Here is a 20,887-nt window from a genome sequence, read left to right as displayed (position 1 = left end):
AAAAGGAAACGAGAAGATTAAGTCTCAAAACCAGCCAATCTTTACAACTGCTTTTACTGAACATCTTATATGGGAATTCAAGATTTACAGTACAGTTCCTTAGAATCAGTGTTGCATCTGGATATACACCTAAACAACCAACCAAACATATATACATACGCACACAAAAGCTACTTGTTCAGAGCCACAAAGTAAATAGATCAGTATATACTATAAACTGCATAGGAGCAGATTGATAGACATGTATCTCCAGCCTCCTCTGACTGGAAGTTAATACATGAACTTTTTAAAATACGGTTTACCATAAAGTCTTGCAAAAAGTGAAAGGAATAGTTCCCAGCTGAAGACAGGACCACATCAATTAAAAAAACCTACATATACAGAACCCTAATGAAAGAACAAATCAATACAAATAAAACCCCAACTCTCCACTATAAAAAGAGGCATCTAAAACAGTCTAGCAGTTACTGCAACCACAACAGAAATCCTGTTTACTCTGTTATTTGTGCTAGTATTTGGCCTTGAACAAAATTGTAGGTCAGTGAGGTAGTGCTAGGAAAGCACTAATAAAACACATGACCAGTTCTCTTTTTAAATAATCTTAAAAGCTGCTTATACTACATACTTACCACTAAAACCTTCAGAATTAAATGATTCTGATATGAAGATTCCAGCCTGTGATTTTCTAAAATACCAACAAAATTATTGATTAGTAAACAGCAGAAGCACTTATCATATACTAGACATTGTTATACAAAGAGTAAACAGACATTTTTCCTCTACCTAAAAATTACTTAACTAATAGTTTATGTGGAATCATTCCTCCAACACTTTATGGCAAAAAGTATTTATACTGTACCAGTACCTCACTTAACCTATGAAGCTAATCTGATGGACAACATTGACATGAATATTTTTGTCTACAATTCCAGGATTTTTTCCTACAGCAAAGGTTTTTCCTTTTACATCTTTCTTTCTCAGAAGAGCTGTTTTATAGCAGAAAAACCATCCATCATTCTTAACGCTTAATAAAATGTGCCTAGTTATTGATTTTTCTTTGGTTGAAAACAAATGCAAAACTAATTGGAACACATTATGAAAAATAACAATACCAGATTTGATTCAAAACCAGTAAACACTCACAGAAATATTCCCATCCATCTGCAAGGAATTTAGACCAGACCCTAAGCTCTAAAGCAAGACTAGAGCACATGAAGTTCAACAGATGCATTACTCATTCTAAAAGTAAGATTTTCAGTTCATTCAAAATAAACTGTAGGAAGCTGATGTTTGAGGAAGACTGGTTACTAGCGGGGGGGGGAAAGGGAAGCGAATGGGAGACTTCCCATTTCTTTTTGCTATTTTGTCAGATTGTATCTTTAAAGCCCTGGCTAAGCAGTAACTGAGAAGTCAGCACACTAGCGTAAGCCGTGCCAACAAGGCTGAAAGGAGAGACCGTCACCTACGGACCTTGCTTAGGATAAAACAGCAGAGTTCTACTCTGACAGGGGTGTGAAGTTGGGCCTGACACATGGAAGATGCACTCAAGTGACTGAATGCAATTTTTACTTTTAGCTTTCACTAAATGATCAGTTTTCATGATAAACGGGTGCAAGAGGTGTGCTTAAAAATACTCCAGATTGTTTCCTACGCTTTGTCAATCTAGCTGAAAACATGCCAGGTGGGAGAGGAGGTAGGACAGCCAGATGAGCTCTTCATCCTATTCACAGCATGGCAGCATGAACATGCTGGATAGCACAGAAAAGGCACAAGCTGTCTGTGTAGTGAGTTACATAAATGCTGTTGCTGCTGAATCTGAAACATCAGCTTAAAATCAAAAAAATCTGGGTTAAAAAAACTTGGGTTACTTGTTAATGACATTTTCAACTACCTGATCAACACAACTGGACTTTTTTTTGCAGTGTAGTGAAAAAGATGAAACAAAACAGTCAATTGAAACCTAGATATGAATTTAAAAGTAATTATTTAAATAAAATCCTTGAAAAGTCATAAATAAATCAAGAAACTGCTTGCTTTACTATTGCTGCTGTCAAGTTGAATTTGCTGAGTTGAATTTTGACATGCATAACCAATCCCCATTTCAACACCTCTTTTTATTCTGTCTTCTGCATCAATCTCCCTTTTGCTTAATCTTTCTTCGGCTATTTTTCTGGGTCTCCAGCTTTAGTAACCTGGATTCTGTCTTGTAAATGTATGCCATATTGAGCTACACAAACCACTTAATCCCCCATTAGCTTCATCTATTAACTGTGACTGAAAGTGACTGCACATCTACAGAAGTGCTAAAATTCAAAATAAACACTAACATTTCATTATCCTTTGGTTACAAAACATAAGGCCCAATCTGTTAAATAAGTCACACACACAAGGGAAAAAAAAGGCAATCTATTATAACATTCCTCCTCTTCTGAGAGTGCTCAGAGGAAAATACTTCAATAGATCTCAGTCTTTGTTATATATATAGCATACACAAACACTCTCATATGACATTTAGTTGGTGTTTTTAGATTTTGTTCCATTATCTCAGTGCCTCCGTCCTCTGCACAGATATATCAGCAGACTAAGAGGTACTCAACAAACCCAGGTTGTGGGTGCAACCTGCCAGGACAGCCCCTCCTGCCATCCACGTCTGAGCTCCCATCCTCATGATTCCACCTCGTCCCTTTTGCGAGCACCATGACTGATACAGCCAAACAAAGAGCTAAATCAGGGAAGGTGGACTTCTGCACCAAAGGGAGAGAGAGGCTAGGGAGGAAGGCAGGATCACGCCTTCTGATGGCATGCTACACTCAGACCAAATTAAACCAAACATGAAACTGCAGTCCCAGAATACTCAAAATAAATGTAACAAGTTAAAATGGCCATCTCTTTTACCCCACAGTAAAAATCTACTTCAGAAAATTTCTTTAGCATTCTATTGAACAAGAACTCATAGTAATATATTATACAAAGAAACAAATTCAAAACATCTGGGATTCTAACTTTAAGGAAGAAGAATAAACAACTTTCTTACCCCATGATGTTAAGAATTCAGCAGCATACCGATAGATACGGTTCATAATTTCAATCACAACGGCATATATGATACTGGGCACAAACAGCATCAAGCTGCTGAAGTTAGACTCATTCTCTTCATGATAATCCAGAGCCCACTGTTCCAAGTCAAAGTAAATCATCATTACATACAGTGAGAAGTAGAGGCAAAGGCACACAAATGGTACGGACACCAGATAAATCCGTATCTGTCTCTTAATACTCGAGTACACTGGTTCCTCCCTCCCAGTGACGGGATTGATACCCAGGACACCATGGAAGCCTGGTCTTGGTTCTTCAAACTGCCGTTTCATCAACAGCGTCCCCCAACGGTATGTCATGATGGCACAAATCCGCTTCCAAACTTCCAGTATCACAGTGGACCAGAGCAGATTGAATGTGGCAAACATCACATATTTGTCATAGTCTTCCCATGCAAACACATAATAAGGAATCCCAATGACAGCCATTGGAATCAAAGCAAATGTGAAGTACTCTAAGAAGCCAAAGTAGAGAGCAATGGTTTCGCCAAAGTAGCAGCGTATCTCATCTGCAGAGAAAAATGAATCAATTAAGACTACACTTAACACAGATGTCAGTATAATATCAAACTTGACTTTACATTAACCCCTTGGCTCAAATTTTTTTTCTAAATAACACAATGAATATTATTGCTTTTTTGTTTCTCCTTCTCCCATGTTCCAAAAGCTCAGAAGGTTATTTGAAATTTTTTTTTTATGTTACATATATACACACACACACAAACATATATACGTATGTTCAGATGGTAGGGAAGTCAAGTATCTCAATGATAACATATCAACATCAGATATTCAGAGGGAAGGAAAAAAAAAGAAAAACCTAAAACACTAGCATTCTTGAAAACAGAATCTATCAATGAATGGCTAGAATGGCATAGAAGACTTTTGGTATAATAAAAAACAAACTTTAACAGCAAGTGACACCTAATTTCTGAAGCTTCTCACTGGCATATGTACACCTGGGAAACAAATTTGTTTCAGCCTGCTTAGGGCCGAAAAGGACTAGTTGTGCTTTGACAGCCCTCAAGGAACTGAAGGAACAGCTGAAAAGGTATACTGAAATCTTAAATCTTAAACATGTCAGATAGCACACCCAGGCTGACACATTCCCTTCAGCAGACAACTGATAAATGAAATACATTGAAAAGTGCACTATTAATGGATATATTTCATGACAGATGTATTACCTCCAAGGAAGACAATATCTCACTCATCTTACTATTAACAAAAAAATGTAGGGAGTATTATTCAACATGATCTAGAAATGGCATTGCATAATAAGATACAGAAATGCCTAGCAAACCAAGTTTAGAATGCTGAAATCTGGTTTATCTTTGCCTACTTGGAAGACCAGATGGCTTGTATGCCACTGCTATGTATTCACCAGCTTAACAAAACAGCCGTGACACCATGACCTCTGAATTGACACTGTAAATGTACTCTCCATAACAGACTAACACATCAAAACTTCATGTGCAATACCAGAATATTCTTACAGCTTATGGTTTACAAAACACTACAGCAGAAGTTCACAATTGCCAATCAGATAAGTCTCTGAAAGCACGAAGGAAAGGCAAACAGACAGAAGAATCAGCACTCCAACATCCCTCTCAATCAAAAATTTATTAAGTTCAAGTGTAGGTCATTAGCATCATTTCACACTCCAAAACGCACAACATGAAAGACATCCCTAAGTTATTACATACATAACAGGGCTCCTGGGATTCACTTTGAAATTTTGTGTGTATTCAATGTCAAAGAACCCCCTCTCTTGCATAAACAAGAGACAAGCACACAATGAGACCCCTAACACAATACTCTGGAAGCAGGCATTATCAAGCCAGATCTTTAACTTCCTGTAGCTCAGGAAAGGATCTCGAGCAACTGCAAGACTCAGAGATTAACAATCAGGCAAACTCCCAAATGTTTATTTTCTTACTTTTAGGTAAAGTTTACAGGTTTAGAATCCAGAACTTAACTTTCCACATTGCCAGACTAAAAATCATTTTCATTTTAAGCTTATTCAGTGTGTAAAATATACTCAAGTGACGCTGGCATGCAACAACATACAGTCTTCATACAGAAAATTAATTTAAAACAGTTGTAAACACACTTTTGACATGCCTACAACTCAAAATAGCTTTGGGAATTCCAGACATTGAGGAGCTTTCCTGTCAAGAGTCAGTTTGAGAAAGTCTTGGCTTGGTCCATTACTGCTTTACTGATGGGTAAGGAGAATTTGCGATGTGCAGACTGTTGTTACATGGAAGCTTGCAGACACTGAATCTGCGGACTCTGAGCCACCAATTCGCAAGTCTTGAACCATTTCAGGAGGTTACACAGGAAATGCTGAAAGAGGAAAACCTTGCCCAACTGGTAAAAGAGCAATGCTCTAATTTCAAGACTCTATGCTAGATGATCGCAGTGCAAATGCTGAGCTTTTGAACTGCCCCCCAGCTCCAACTTGGAAACTATGACCAAAGGCCTACATACAGAACTCCTGCAGCCACAAGAAAGAAAATCAAGAGACAACAGCCTACACACCCAGCACTTCGTTCCAGAACAGTTGTATTGCAAGTCATTATAGCAAAAGATTATCCTACAGCCATCTTCAAATCAAAGAGAATTCAATGAAGAGACCTCAGCTGTGCATGTCAACAACTCTGGAAACGTGGATGCTTTCTTAACCAGAGCCTAAGCCACTCTGTCGATTCCAAGACCAACAAAAGCAAGGCTAGGTAAAACAAGGACTTTGGTTCACAATGGCCAACAAAGCAACTTGGTTAGAAAGGTAATGTTAGAGGAGGTGAACTGCAATGGGTAATTGGGGATGTGAAAAGGTAAACTCTTAGCGAAACAACAGACTTCTTGGTACAATACTTACCTTCCACACAGGAGTTTCACTTCTACAGAGGCTAAATGCTGGAGTGTAAGTTTGGAAGGACCCTTGGTCTTCTCACACAAACTGAAGAGAAAACTTCTCCAGAAGAAACCCTGCACTTTATTTGTAGTGGACTAAGTGTTCACATACCTAAAGGTTGATAGCCAACCTTCACTTGGCCATACCAGCTGTGACGGAGCTTTTTCAACTCTTCGCTATCATGCAGCGGGAAAATCTGAACTAGAATGCCACTGGTCAATAATCTTCTCACTAGTAGGAAAAAGAAAAAAAAAAAGGTACCTAATACTCCTTCAAAGGACAGCAAAGTTGATATAAGCAAACGGGTTACATTATGTACTTAGCAAGCCTAAAGTTCCTTTGAAATAAATCTAGCATTTAAGTCCTAAAACCAAGTAAGTTGTCTGCATGTTAGGTAAAAATTATTTATTATAGACAGAAGTTCTACCTATTCCTACAAAGATTGTGCTGTTGCCTGGAAGAGAAAGAGCACCCTTTTTACATCTATTAACTATTCCACAGGTTTGCAATATAATCAGCTGCAGCTTGAATAACAAGAAGTGCTACAGGTCAGAACTGAAATGCCACGTGTAGCTTTGTGGGGAAAAGTCTGGCTCTTGCATTTGAGCAAAGAAAGGCATAACAAATCAAACTGACATAGCAAGAACAGAACAAAACACTAAATTGAAGAGCCATTGTTGTATTTATTAGGGGAAAGATATTAAAAACATTTTTGAATTATCAGTTTACTCTAATTCATAAATTATAACACATCTTCACTGCAAACAAGCCAAATATTCCAAAATTTGTATTTAACTTTGTTATGGAAAGCAACACTACCTGTGTGGATAAACAATCAACAAACTGCTCTGGAAGTTACAACTATAGAAATATTAAAAAAGAAAATAAATTCAAAAACAGGAGAGGTGAGGCACTGGAAGTTGTGTGGTAGATTTTTTACCATTTCCCATCAGCATCTACCTGACATAACTAGTAAAATAGCTTAGCTATATAAAAAATTACCAATGTAAACTCATCTGACATCTACATTTATTTACATTTCTTGAACCACTGGTATGCACAGATCTCCTCCTTTGATGACCAACACTAACGACTAAAGACACTGTTATTAAAAGGCCGTACAAATGTTAAGATAAATTCTCCTAAGAAACTGTAGCATCTCTGCCAATGAACTCGTTCCAGCTACCATAAAAATAGCACTAGCTCTCATTGCTTCTTTCTCCCATGAAAAGGAAGAGCTCTTGAAGCAAAGAGGAGGATAAATGAAATCAAATTAATGAAATAAAACTTCCTTCATATTGTGAAATTTATAGCCCTGGAACACTGTTACTCATTCCAGTATTTTTATACACAGACAATCTAAGTATATAATTATGTCATTTTCAAAGAAGAAATATTTTTTCTACTAATTATAAAAATAATGGGTGACATCAACATATGTGAAAATTATCCAACTGAAAAGAACATAAGGCCAGAGTCTCAGCCTCACAGAAAGACTTGGGATGGAAGGCCCTCTGGAAGTCACCTGGTCCAACTTCCTGCTCAAAGTAGGTCCAGCTTAAATCAGGCTGCTCAGGGCCTTGTCTAGTGAAGATCTAAAAGTCTCCCAGGACAGAGTTACCACAATCTCTCTAAAACCCTGTTCCAATGTTTGATTACCCTTGTTGTGAAAAACATTTTCTCAAGATCTGTTGAGAATTTCTCTTGTTGCACCGTGCATCCTTTGCCTCTTGTCCTATCACTGCGGAGCGGTGAGAAAACAAAGTTTATTAAAAATAGTGGGACTTAAATGTCTGAAGGATTTCTCTTCAATGCAGGAAAATTAAGCTTTTTTCACAATGAACACTATCCTACATCAACGCATTGAGTTACAGGCAACAAACTACATTGCTTACCGATTGATTTTCCTGGATACAGCTTTGCCTGAGGATACCCAGGGATCATTTTTTCATCTTTAGCTCTCAAATTTTCGAGTTCATGTTTGATGATATACTGACATTCTGCCATTGTAAGGAAATTGTGATTGTCATCTAAATCAAAAAGAAGGTAGGATGAAATTGTGCAGCATTGGAAGACAACCCTGGCAGCAAATAACTATCAAAAATTACCAGAATCAGAAAAAAAAAAAAAATTATGTAACAATTACTGCCAACCAACGCCCATTGGCAAAAACTCCACTTTTTAAAATAAACGTCTTGGGAAGAAGTTTTCTCTAACTGGCACATGTTGGCCACTGCATTTTTGACTACCCGTGTGAACTAAAAGAACAAATAACTGAAGAGACAAAGACACCCCTGAAGTACTAATTGCTAGAGGCAATTATACACCAGCAAGTATACTCTTGCCTTGTTGAAAGACTCTTACTTCAGCAAATAGTGGATGCCTATCTCAGAATCTCCATACCCCTTTTTGCCATACAGTTCCTCAAGTATTTTCATAACGAAAACCAGTAAGATGTCAGTACAAATCTCCTTTTCAGTAAGCATTTCACACCAAATATCACAGTATCTTGTTTTTTATTGCCCATACAACATAATGATAAGCCATTTGAGACAATTAGTTCTGATAAAAATACAGAAATAAGGTAAAACAATAAGAAACCTTTCCAAAACCCCCAAATTTTGAAGAGCTACAGTAACAAACCTATTGTCAACTCCATCAATTTATTATCAAGGAAACAGAGTCCGATTTCCTTGAAATAACAACCAATTGATTTTTTTTTCCCCTTAAGAATAAGAAACTATAGGGATGGTCCTAAATACACACAGCAACAAGTCTCTAATACAAGGAATAAGAATATAGTATCAGTTAAATTGGGGAACCAGAAATACTAGTAAGACAACACAGGCCACAGGGTTTCTTTTGTCGATGACACATTTTTCACCTCATCTAAGCATGGTCAACTATTTTATCCTCTGATCAGATCTGGACAAAACTAAAATTATATTAGTGTTTTAAAAAAGAAAAAAGACCGGGAGATACAGCAAAAATTATCTTCCAGATTTACAGTAATTGGGAGTTCCAGCTGCTACTAGAGAATCTATTAGAAGTGACAATCAGATTAGCATTAAGAATGTAAATGCATGAAAGAAACAGAAGTGGCACCTTCGCAACTGACAATTCTTCTCAAGGCTTCCTAACTTCAGGAAAGCAAGGTCACAAAAGACAAGACGCTGCAACAGTTATTGCACACAGCAGCAGTGTTGAATAAACTGGCATCAAACAAACCACAAAACTCAACTTTATTATTGTTTCAGACAGACCCAAGAACCTTTATTTAAAAATGTGGTGAAAGTCATCACCGAAACAGGCACATGAAAAGTATTAGCAAGACTAAGATGGAACTCCAGTATTTACCTGGAGAGCAAAATGAGTTCTGCCACTGTAGGCAGGTTAAATACCTTACAGGTATTTGAAAGAAACTGTTACTGTGTTGGCACCTCCTCAAAATAAAAAAGGAAGAGGCATCATTTCGCTAATTATGCCCGAATTCCATTGAATGGCTCCATAGTGTTATTTAATTATTTAATTCTGTTTGATGTGTAAATATAATAGAGCAAAATATTTCTATTTTCTCCAGCTAGTTATAAGATAATAAGCCTCAAAACTGGCTCACAGAAATTAAATTGCTATGTTAATTCCCAACATTGACTGTTAATCCTGCACTCATGTGCTATTTTTTCTTGTCTTATTTTCAACAAAAATCTTTCATACAAATAAGAGACTATTTGGAGCATACAAAAGCATAAAGTAAAACACAATCAAAAAGTGAAAGCCACGTGAAAGAAAAAAAAATTCATTTAATTGTATGATCTGAATTTCCATAGGTAGAAAAGAGTATTTTTTTCATGGCTTGTTCTTCCTATTTCTGTTCACTGTTACCATTCCAAGGAATAGAAAGACCATGAAAGCTTTAGCAGCATAATTGCTTATAATCTTTAGCCACAGCTTTACAATGCCGAAGACCCCTAAAATTGCTTACCTGCAAAATCTTTGAAAGTTTTTCTACTGCTGTATGTAAAAGTTCTCATTGAGTTATCATTACATTCCTTCACCAAACCCACAGTTTCAGCTCCCAGCAACAGTCTTAAGTGGGAAGCTCCAACTAGATAAATATTTTCATCTCCATTTTCCGTGACCAATGGTTTAACCAGCAGTTGTGCACCTTTAAAGTAAAGAAAGGCAAAATAAGGAAGAAAATACAAAAAAAATTGTATCTCAAAAGCCTAGTATTTTAGCATCCATCATATTGGACCTAGTTGTAAGGAGTGCTAACGCTGCATCTTTTTAAGGGCACAAAGAATTAAGGCTTCAACAGTACCTGACGTGTGGTGTTCAGAATCTTGCAGGGTCACTGCCTGATTTAGCCCTGTTTCTGTCAAAGCACTCACAGAGAATGAACTGGAACAATGGGGACAGTTTGGACTTACTCCTGTCATGCTCATATCATGTAAGCAACCAGTGCTTCTGCAAACAGTCCCACTCATTTTGAGGAGACTAGACTTTTGAAATAGAAACATCCCTGACTTATCTAACAGAGGCCTAAAAGCAAGTTTGTAGTCACAAAGCCAATAGCCATGGAAATATTACTGACCATAAGATATGAGCTACAACAGCCATAAATAATGCCTTTCTAAAAAAATGTATAAAAAAAAGTCTAAGGAATTACAAATTAATTAACCTAACTTCAATTCCTGGAAGTATAATAAAACAAGTAATTTAATATTCTTTGTAAGAGCCTACAAGCTAGCAAAAAGATAATTAAAATCCAACATGAATTTATCGAGATTGAATTGCTTCCTGCTAACTTAACTTCGTTCTACAACATGGTGCCAAGTCTTGTGGTCAGGATAGTAGATGTGATGCGTCTTCATTTTGGTAAGGCTTACAACATTCTCATAAGCAACAAGAGAAACATGCTCTAGACAATTAATATAAAAACTGATATTAAAACTATGTTGCAAGACAGGTTATCAGGGCTTCACTGCAAAAATGGAAGGATTCTAGAGTTCAACACGCATGTGACCGTTAAGCCAAGATTTTCATTAATAACTGGGTTAACAAGGTTCAGTTATTACATTTTCATGACACCAGCATGAAGCTCTACTCTTACATAAAATTAGCAACTTCAAAAATGCAAAATGGAGTGGGATTGGCTAAACAATAATTAAACCACAAATTACCTGAAAACTAATTTTCTGTATGTCTTCGTATTATGATGATAGCCAATTTGATTTCAAAGTGTTACAGAAGGTCATAATGTACTCACCTCCGTTTGCTTTTTTATCCACAATTCGTTTAGTGAACCATTCTATGGTTTCCTCTTTGGTGCCTTTTGCAAGCTCAATTACTACCAGAGGCCTGAAGTTAGGCTCAAAAGTATCCAAGAAAGACCAGCTTTCCGCCATCTTTTGAGAGCTTGCTAAGTACAAAAACAAAACAAAAATGCCAGTGTTAAAAGAATACTTGGTATCAATCTAAAAACCACAAAACTTTAATATAGTGAGTTACATATGTCTGTGCTTAGCAAAGTGGCAGGTTCACATTTCCGTGGACCTACTGAAAAAAGCAGTTTGAGTAACCTCTCCAATTGTCACTTGGCAAGATGCTACCAGACTTTGGTGGCATTTATGTCCTACTCTCTAAGTAGGAATATTGTTGTTGCTATGTATAGCAAAGTAGTAGTGATGAGAAAGCAAATAAATAAATTAAAACAAAGTAGTAAGGAGAAACTATCATCAAAACAACAGCTTGCAACTTCCTACAGTGTATTTGTCAGCAAATGAAAACATTAACAGAAGAGAACATTAGTCAAACAGATACCTAAAACCAAAAAGCTTCTCCTGGTAAGAGTGTGCAAACACTTTATACGTTTAAGGAGGAACCTTCTCTGTTAATCTTGTGAAGCTTTAACCATACCAAGGAAACTTATACCACCTTGGGTAGGTGAGCAGGACACCTATCATATAGATAGGCAAATTATGCACAAAGCACTTAAATGACTTGTTGAAAGATAAAAACCAAGTGTTCTGTGACAAAGTCCAGGGGCAAAGTGTTAAGCATTAGCATAGCTTTATATGTAAATAATCCAAATTATCTACCTTTATAGAATCATAGAATTGTTTAGGTTAGAGAAGACCCTTAAGATCATCAAGTCCAACCAGAAACCAAACATTGCCAAGTCCACCACTAAGCCATGTTCCAAAGCGCCTCATCCACATGTCTTTTAAATACCTCCAAGGATGGTGACTCAACCACCTCTCTGGGCAGCCTGTTCCAATGTCTGACAACCCTTTCAGTGAAGAAATTTTTTCCTAATATCCAACCTAAACCTCCCCGGTGCAACTTGAGGCCATTTCCTCTTGCCCTATCGCTTGTTACCTGGGAAAAGAAACAAACACCCACCTCGCTATCATTCTCGTAGCGAATGATAAGGTCTCCTCTCAACCTCCTTTTGTCCAGGCTAAACAACCCCAGTTCCTCCAGCCACTCCTCTTATGTCTTGTTGACATTGTGCCCTCAACTTTTATATAAATGATTCTACAGAGATCCTTATATCATGCTTCATAAAGCAACTTAGAGGTGTTGATATGAAAAGATAAATGTGGTAACTAACCTACTCAGTTTTAAAAAAAAATAAATAAAAAACCTACCACAGACTGAATTTACTGAATTTAAAACTGATGGAAAAGTTTGGTGGTTTGGGTCTTTTTTTTTTTTTTTTGGCTATTAACTTCACTGAAGAAAGGATCTTACCCACTGTCTTTAAGCAGTTTTCCCCCTCCTGTTCAAAGCCTGAAATGACTTAATTTCTAAGTAAGTTGCTCTAAGGATGCAGTTCAGCATGACAGTTATACTTGTGTGATTCACAGAGGAATCAACCTCCAGTATTTCATATAAATTATCCTACAAAATACAGTGATACTGTAAACACATGCATATCACAATAAACAAGTCTATTTGCTTTTGACTGGTAAAAAAACCTTTCAAGCCAAATTTCAATGGGGTTTTCACTTAGTTTCACTTGCCAGTTCACATGCACACAATTCTGCAGCATTTGGATTTACAGCTCTGAACCCAAGTATGTATGTCTTTAAAAGAAATACACTAGATTAATGAAGTATTTTAAAAACATTTTAGATGCAAATCTGCACAAGCAGAATGAATCACACAAAGGAAAACATAATCAGGGATAAGGCACTGTAACTGTGATTGTCAATGATTAAGTACAGTGTCTTGATGAGTCACGCCACTTTATTGCATCACTTTCCATAATCAGTTTTATTTTTTTAAAAAAAGATAATGCCTGCCACATTGTGCATATTGCAATTTCTAAAGAATTCTAAAAATGAAAACCACTAGATAATTATTAAATATTACTAGTTAACAATATAACTTCACAGAACACTTATCTTCTGAAAACAGCCTTTGTATAAACAGCATGCTACTCAGTAAACTTGGCTCCTATCATTTACTCAGAATCATCGTGCTTGGCGTGGTGACTAAGTAAGATTTGTTACTTTTAGGCTTATTACTACTGAAAACTAGAACAGGGCCGAAGCGCTCTTCCAACTTGAGTTTGTGATGTCCTGTACCACAGCGTACCTAGTTCAACGCCTAGCACAGACGCTATGGGATGTAACTTGGCCTCTTCTTTCATACCTACGCACAGTGTAACTTATGGCAGACCCAGAAGGGTGGGGAACAGAGGTAAAAGGACTTCTAACCCCCACAGCCCCCTTCCCAGTCACGAAGCCGTTGGGCGGCCGCCCAGGGCGGTCTCCGAGCCAGCGCGCCCTCAGGGCCGAGGGAGCCGCAGCCCCTTTCCAAGGGGCGGCCCGCGCGGTGGCCGTGCAGAGCAGCGCCAGACTCGCTGCCCGGCGTCCAGGCAGCCCTGCCGCCAGCCCGGCGTCCCCGGGCAGCCAGAAGCGCCAGCGCCCCGCGCCGTGACCGCCTTGGGACGACCCGTAACGACGCCCTCCCGCTGCCAGGCTGCGCCTCGCCCTCCCTTTATAGGAACCGGGCGACCGGGGCGGAGAGAGGCCCGGCCGGCCCGCCCCGCCGGCACGGCCGGTGACTCACTCCCTCACGCCAGGCCGCGCTCCGCCAGCGCCAGCGCCGCCCCTGCCCTCCGCCACCGCCCCGGAGACCACCGGGGCCGCACGAGGCGGGCACGAGCCCGAGCGCCGCCCGCGTCGGCGCGGGGGAGGGGTGCCCACAGCTGCTGCCGTAGCTGAGCCGGTTCCAGGCCCAGCCCAGAGACCCCGGGCCCGGCATCCTCCCCGCCCCCGTGAACGCCGCCGGGCGAGAGCGCCTGGGCGGTGAGGGGCGACTCGGCGCTGGCTCCACGCCACGGCGGGGAAGGCCGGGATGGGCGGGAAGGGGGAGGCTCCTCCCCTCACGGCGGCGGCGCAGGCAGCGAGAACCCCTTCCCGCTGGGTGGCGGCCGCCCACTCCCCACTCACCGCCGACTGCCGGCTCCGCATCCGCAGGGCAGGGCGGGAGGCGGGCTGCGGCCGCAAGAACCGGCGCTGGCTGGAGGGCGGCCCAACGTGCCACCGCCCACCGGCTCCCGCGGGCCACGCGCCCTCCGCCCCGTGGCTCCGCCCACCGCGCCTGTGTCCCCGCCTTCCATTGGCCGGAGGCGCCGCTGCCCCGCCCCGTCCGCGTGCTCATGGGGCAAGCGCGGGACGGCTGAGGAGAGGTTTCCACTGTTGGCCGGGGCTGGGGGCGCCCGGCGGTGGTGGTTGGCGGCCGGGCCGGCGGAGTCCGTCTGTCCGTCCGTCGTGCCATAATGCTTTCAAAATACTTTTATTACAGCTTTTATCAACACTGGTACGGACCGTGAGCTCTTACTTCATCCTTTTTTTTTTTTTTTTTTTGGCACATTTCCCTTCCTCTGCTGTCTCCTGTCAGGCCAAATCTCCTTCTGGAGCTCAAACTAAAAACCCTGCACGTCAGCTGGATTAGTTTTACGTCAAAACATCGTTTTCTACAGGCAAAAGAGGACACACTTGCATTCTGATAGCAAGATTTTTGCAGAGAATATAATTCCACGTGTCCATTCGTGGCTGAGAAGCGCAAAGTGGCTGCGGAGTAGGGAGGGCTGAGGAAAAGGCTGGCTAGCAAAGCACGCTCCCCTGCTGAGCTTCTGCAGGGTGTGTTAAACCAGGTTCTCTGATTGTTTTTTTGTTTTGTTTTGGACAATATTAGGGCCTTCAGTGTTTCTTGCAAATTAGGTGAACCTACAGATGTGAACAGTGCACACAGATCGAGAACGATTACAGAAACTGTCCCACAGTTTGAAAGGCACCAGCTGGGAGTTGCACGGTGTTTGCCTCCGTGGTGTATGCCGAGTAGGTGCACCCCACATTGCCTAACAGCAAATGGCTCTGAGCTACTAAGAGTGGATTCATTAACGACTTAGCAGGTAAGAGGAGACTGGTGCAAACCAGCTGCCTGCAAGGCAGCTTCATTTTAGCTTATCCACTGGAATTGGGGACTGACAGCAGGAAAAAGCCCCCAGTGGTTTTTTAGAGGTTTTTTAGAGCCAATGTATAGACCCCATACAGAACAGAACTGCCAGAGGGTAAGCTTTATCCTTCCTCTAGCATCTGGCTGTTATTCACCATGCACTTTTCAGTATATTTGGAAATACATACAGATTTAAAATTTGTAAATTTTACAGTGAAACGTTTGATTTCTATTCTGTAGCCGGTATAAAATACCAGTTTCTGGTGATTACTTTTTCTATTATTTATAGCCAATGAAGCAGTGAGGGACTAGGGCACCCCAGAAAATGGAGATAACGTGAATACTTGAAGTTCAGGTACTACAGACTGCAGCGTGGAGTAGCAGACAGACACAGTCTGTATCAGCTAGTTTGGGCAGAATGTAGTAGTCAGACTTCTTAAACTGTGTCTTGGTCTTGTCCAGCTCCCAGTGGCCTAATCGTATAGTTATTCACCACTGAGTACCTCTCCATATGAAAACTCTCACTTCCTGAAAAGATAATGTGGCAATAACAGAGACGTGGGTTTAACAAGAGGGGTTTTTTAGACACACTTTATTCTTGTGTTTTACATGTTGCAAGTCTCCACTTCCAATGCATCTCATGAGTATCCAGAATGTCTTCATGGGCTTTGGTGTCTGTCTTCTAGGAGCCCTCTGGCCGCCTTGGCCTGACATCTTCATTCTGCCAGTGGTTTACAAAAAATCCTTTTAAAACAATCTCTGACACCTTCATAATTTCTGAGCTGTCAGTGGGGACTTGCCATTATCCAATTACTTTGGCCCCATGCATGGAGTCATTCAAGATCAATGTCTTTTCTGGTATCAAATTAATTGTTCTACTGGGTAGGGTCATTGAATGTCAATATTCCTTGATGGGACCGTCACATTTCCTCAATGTCATCTGCCTACTAGGTGTCACATTCTTGCTATGCAATGAATTCTTAACTCCTACCCTCTCTTTCTAAAAGGTTTGCATTTTGCTAACCATGCATAAAGGTTAGCACATAATCTCATGTTCACAAAAGGAAAATAGGATTCATAAGTAGATGGTGGATGTGTCTACAGAGTAATCTGCATACACATACACTGCTGGTGCAGTGGAAACAGTCTGACCATGATGGCAAAAAGTAGATTACCCTTGTGCCCAGCACAATGTTGTAGTGATTAGACATTTTCCATTAGCAGGATTAGCTAATTTAAAGATGAATCAGGTATGCCCACCCTAAATTGCAAACTGCACTGTCACTATAGCTAAATATAAATCCCAGGCTTGTATCCATTTGTGACTGTAGTCTCGTGATTCTGTCAGCTGGTTATAGCATTTTCATGGTCTGACTGTGTCAGTCACAATGCAGACTGTAGCCAGAGTATAATGGACGAGCTGTAGTAAGGCAGAAAAAAAAAAGAGAGACAAAAAAGAATCCATCAAAATTTCAAGAGCAGAGGTTTTTTTGATTCAGTGTTTAACCCTCCCTGGACTAATAACTACCACAGTACTTAGCTAAATTAACAAGCCATTAACCTACTGTGAAGTGAAATTCTTTTTTACACCTGGATTAAACTATGCTGACATTTTGGGTATAGTTCAGTGGCTAGCTGAGCCCATCCAGCATCTCACTGCTACTAAAAGGGTGAGATCTCATTCCCAGTCCACCATTACCATTTCCTTCTCCTGTGCCCTCATTGCCAGCTCTAAGGCTCTCCCCCATACTGCCACCAGCTCTGGCACTCACCAGATCCTTCTCTGAGCCTATTCAATTTACCAGCTCCACATAAAAGTACCCCTTTTTGGCTGTTTTTGCTTTGTTCTATTTTAGTGATTTAAATAAGCTCAGAGAAAGGCTAGATAAGATCAAGGCCTGGCACAAGGTAAGCACCTTTCCATACAGAAAACCTTATTAATTCAAATGCACATAGACTTATACATGGTATGACAACCCATACTTCATATAGTCACATAAATGAGATTAATATTGGCTCTTACCTAAAGTCACACATAATAGTAATCATTCTCTTAAGATTTACCTTTACCTAGGTTTTGAGACATACTGGAACATTGTGTTATCATAAGAGTAAGAAGCAATTAACAGTAAAATATGCTTTCAATTCACAAGCTAATGACATGTTGGTTTGAGTGTAAAATGGATGATGGGACACCTAAAGTTTAAGGCTAACATGGTAACTACATTAAATTTCTTGTAATTAAATTTAAACTGATGTATTTGTTAGAGTAAGATATAGTGACATTTTACCAATCTTCAGTGGTCTTTTTGGTCACATTATACAGGATCTTTCCAAAAGTGTAATAAATAATACTAAAATGTTTTTACCCTCCTGCAAAAGGAGGGGAAAATATTTTTGAGTCACATCTGGCACAATTTTTACATCCTGCCAGGAATTTTCACATAAGTGTGTTCAGGCAGTCCAAACACTGAGCAATGAAGCTGATGAATTTTAATCTGTAAGGTACAAGGAAGACACATCTCTTCCTTTTCATACTGCATCTAGCTGATTAGAAACATCTAGTTTTATCTCAGGTGTCTATTCCCAAATTAGGTCATCAAAGAGCAGAAAACCCTGTCCTGTCAAACAAAATGGAAACAGCATAAAAAGAGGAGGATCAGCCTGCCTAAGACTGGAAGAGGTGAGAGAAGCCACTCTCAAATTACTACCCCGAAGGAGCAGGTAAAAGGTAAAACATCTGCAGAAGATGTTAATCATAATTTATAGATGAATTGAAGGGAAGTGAATTAAAAGTCATCAAGATTCAAAGTTCATTGCACCTGGGCAGAACATACTTGGTTTGTTAGTCCATGGCTAGAAACAGTACTGCGCAGTCAATTAGTTAATTGCCATGACTTATTAGATAGCAGGATTTAAAACATTTTAACAAAATGTGCAGAGACTGGATTCATCAGTAGCCATGATGCTATGACTGGGGCTGTGCCTCACAGAGGTCCCTGACTGCACTGTCTGATGCAGCCTTTCAGTAGATTGTGTTTTTCAAAGAGCTGTTTTAATAATACCTCTGCCCGGATTTAGGAACTGAAGGAAGATTATGCTAACTCTTGACTAGGCTGCTAAATAATGATCATAGCAGAAAGAGTATAACCAAGGTTTGGGAGAGGCAAGTTCAGGAATTTAATATTCAGCAAAAGTCCTTCCGGCCACTACCTTCAAAGTGACACTCACCGAAGATAACAACGTGATAAATCCCCTTACAGTGCTACTCTGAGGGCTCTGCATTATGAATGGGAATGGTCGTAGAGGGGCTGAAGAAGTTAATGATTTCAGCTGTCTTTCACCTCTTCTGCCTGAATTCAGCTGCTGTTCAGCTGCTGGTCAACCACAGCAGGAGGCTTTAAGGCAAACCAAAATCAGAGAGCAGGAATACCATCAGCCATTCCAAACCACACCGGATGTGCACATGGTGGTTTTTATTGTGCTTCATGAAATATTTCATGTGTTCTTACAGACAACTTCATGAAAGTACCTAAATAAAATGCAGATACCACGTCTTTACTTTATATGGTCTATTTTACTCTAACTTTTAAGTGACTTGAAGCATAACTTGGGAACTAGGCTTTTATGGAGCTCTTGGTTATGAAAAGATGAGTTGTGTAAGTTTTTCTAGCTGATTCTTCAAGCTGTCATGAATTGATTTCTCTAGGGAAATACATTGGCTTATCCAGTTAGGCAAGGGCTGTAGCATTGGCATACTGCTGGCAAAACAATCATAGATTTGACAGCTGTCCAACAGTTTTAAATCTAAAGACTCTGAGATCTGTTTTCCTTTCACACAGTATACACTATTGTGTTGTATGATACATTTGCAAGTCTGTATATAATTTCTTTGTTTACTTAGGATGCCCTAGTATGAATTGTACATCTGTTCATTTGACTGTTCTCACCGTTGCTTGGAAAATGACAAAACTAGTTAAATCCATTAAACTACAGATATCCTATCTCTGTTATTTGCTATTTCTAAGGGTCCAAGCTTGTAATTATTACTGATGTCAGTCTCGTTTACATATTACATCTACATACTCAGAAACATAGCTTCCCCTTCATTTTCAGATGACCCCCAATTGATGCATACAGGTATATACTTATCCAAGACTCCAAAACAGAAATAAAAATGTCAAGCCTTGAAAAAAATCATTCTTCATTTTTTTGACCAAAATATAAATGTGATCACTGGACTTTGCAAAATTATGGAACTTGCCCCTTAGAAACCTACAACACCAAGAACAAAATACTGAACTTGTGAAAATAGTACCATTTCCTTAGTGATTCTGTGATTCTGTGATTCTGTGATTTGAAATAATCAGTGAAATACTTCAAGGCAATCACTAAAGTAATACTAGCTATTAAGGAAAATATGGATGCGTCAAAAGAGAAAGTCTTGCTGTGATCTCTTTTACAGGGCCAGCAAGCAAAGTACTGACAGAATAAGGAGGTGTGCATATGCTATTGTTAAAAGACTGCATGTGCTGATCTAGTTCAACATGTACTTTTGGTATCTAGTTAGTTCCTTGAATGCAAAATCTGGTACAGTTTTTCACCATCTGAGTCCACGTGGGCCCCAGTGCTGTCATGAAATGTTCAGAGCATGGGGTAATAAAGATATATGGTATATTCTGTCAGTTCAGGGGAACATGAAGCACTCTGAAAATGAAAAAATGTTTAACCTGACCCGTCTGCTACAGTCATACATTCAGAAATACCAGAGACATAATGTTTCTAAATTTAAGAAATTCTTCTATAAATTCTAACTTATTAGAGACTAGTGTATTATTTTTGTTAGCATCAAGTGGTCCACCTAAAATTTAGTACTGTAAGTCTGTACAGAAAAACCTTGATTTTATCAAGGTCATTGAATTTGTCTTTTATTTCCGTAGTGTATAATTCTATCATCTGATTTGAAGCACACTCAGATATATCAAACCTAATTTTAAAAAGTCTTTATTTTAGTGAAAATCATCTGCAATCAGCAATTAGAAATGCAATGTGGTAGAAAACAGGAATCCTGTTTCTGTTTCCTCATTTAGTTCCTTCTGAAGCAGATGTCTAGTGTTTGTCAAGAAAGAATGGCAGAAGAGTGTAGTATTTGCCCCATTTTAAGCCGCAGAAGGGACTGCTCCTTCATGCCAGTACTACAGTGAAATAAGCTAAGCAAAACATTAAATTAAAAAAGGATTCTCCATTCTTAATACCAAATGTCAAGTCAAGTGAAAGTCAAGAAAAGATTAACAATTAATATTGCCCTTAAAAATCTTTTTCCTGTGGGATCCGAAGTCATGTACTGAAAACAGAGCACGGAATGCAAGTTTCTTTCTTCTTCAGGAAAAATAAAGTT

The 20,887-nt window shown here is 39.6% G+C and overlaps 1 protein-coding gene across 1 annotated transcript in view; it reads right to left on the bottom strand.

Moving 5' to 3' along the window:
- ANO10 (anoctamin 10) overlaps positions 1-14,513 on the bottom strand; it is a 123,557-nt gene extending 109,044 nt beyond the window's left edge. The window contains exons 1-7 of the mRNA XM_059818596.1: positions 14,481-14,513; positions 11,285-11,437; positions 9,998-10,180; positions 7,911-8,045; positions 6,127-6,246; positions 3,035-3,604; positions 630-685 (exon numbers count right to left, since the gene is read on the bottom strand). Of these exons, the coding sequence (XP_059674579.1) occupies positions 630-685; positions 3,035-3,604; positions 6,127-6,246; positions 7,911-8,045; positions 9,998-10,180; positions 11,285-11,423 (1,203 nt within the window). The 5' untranslated portion in view covers positions 11,424-11,437; positions 14,481-14,513. The remainder of the gene's footprint in view (positions 1-629; positions 686-3,034; positions 3,605-6,126; positions 6,247-7,910; positions 8,046-9,997; positions 10,181-11,284; positions 11,438-14,480) is intronic.
- Positions 14,514-20,887: the final 6,374 nt, after the last annotated feature.

Source organism: Gavia stellata, chromosome 6, assembly GCF_030936135.1.
Source record: "Gavia stellata isolate bGavSte3 chromosome 6, bGavSte3.hap2, whole genome shotgun sequence".
Taxonomy (NCBI): Eukaryota; Metazoa; Chordata; class Aves; order Gaviiformes; family Gaviidae; genus Gavia; species Gavia stellata.
Note: the sequence above shows the minus strand (reverse complement) of the source record. Positions and strands in the feature narration are given on the sequence as shown.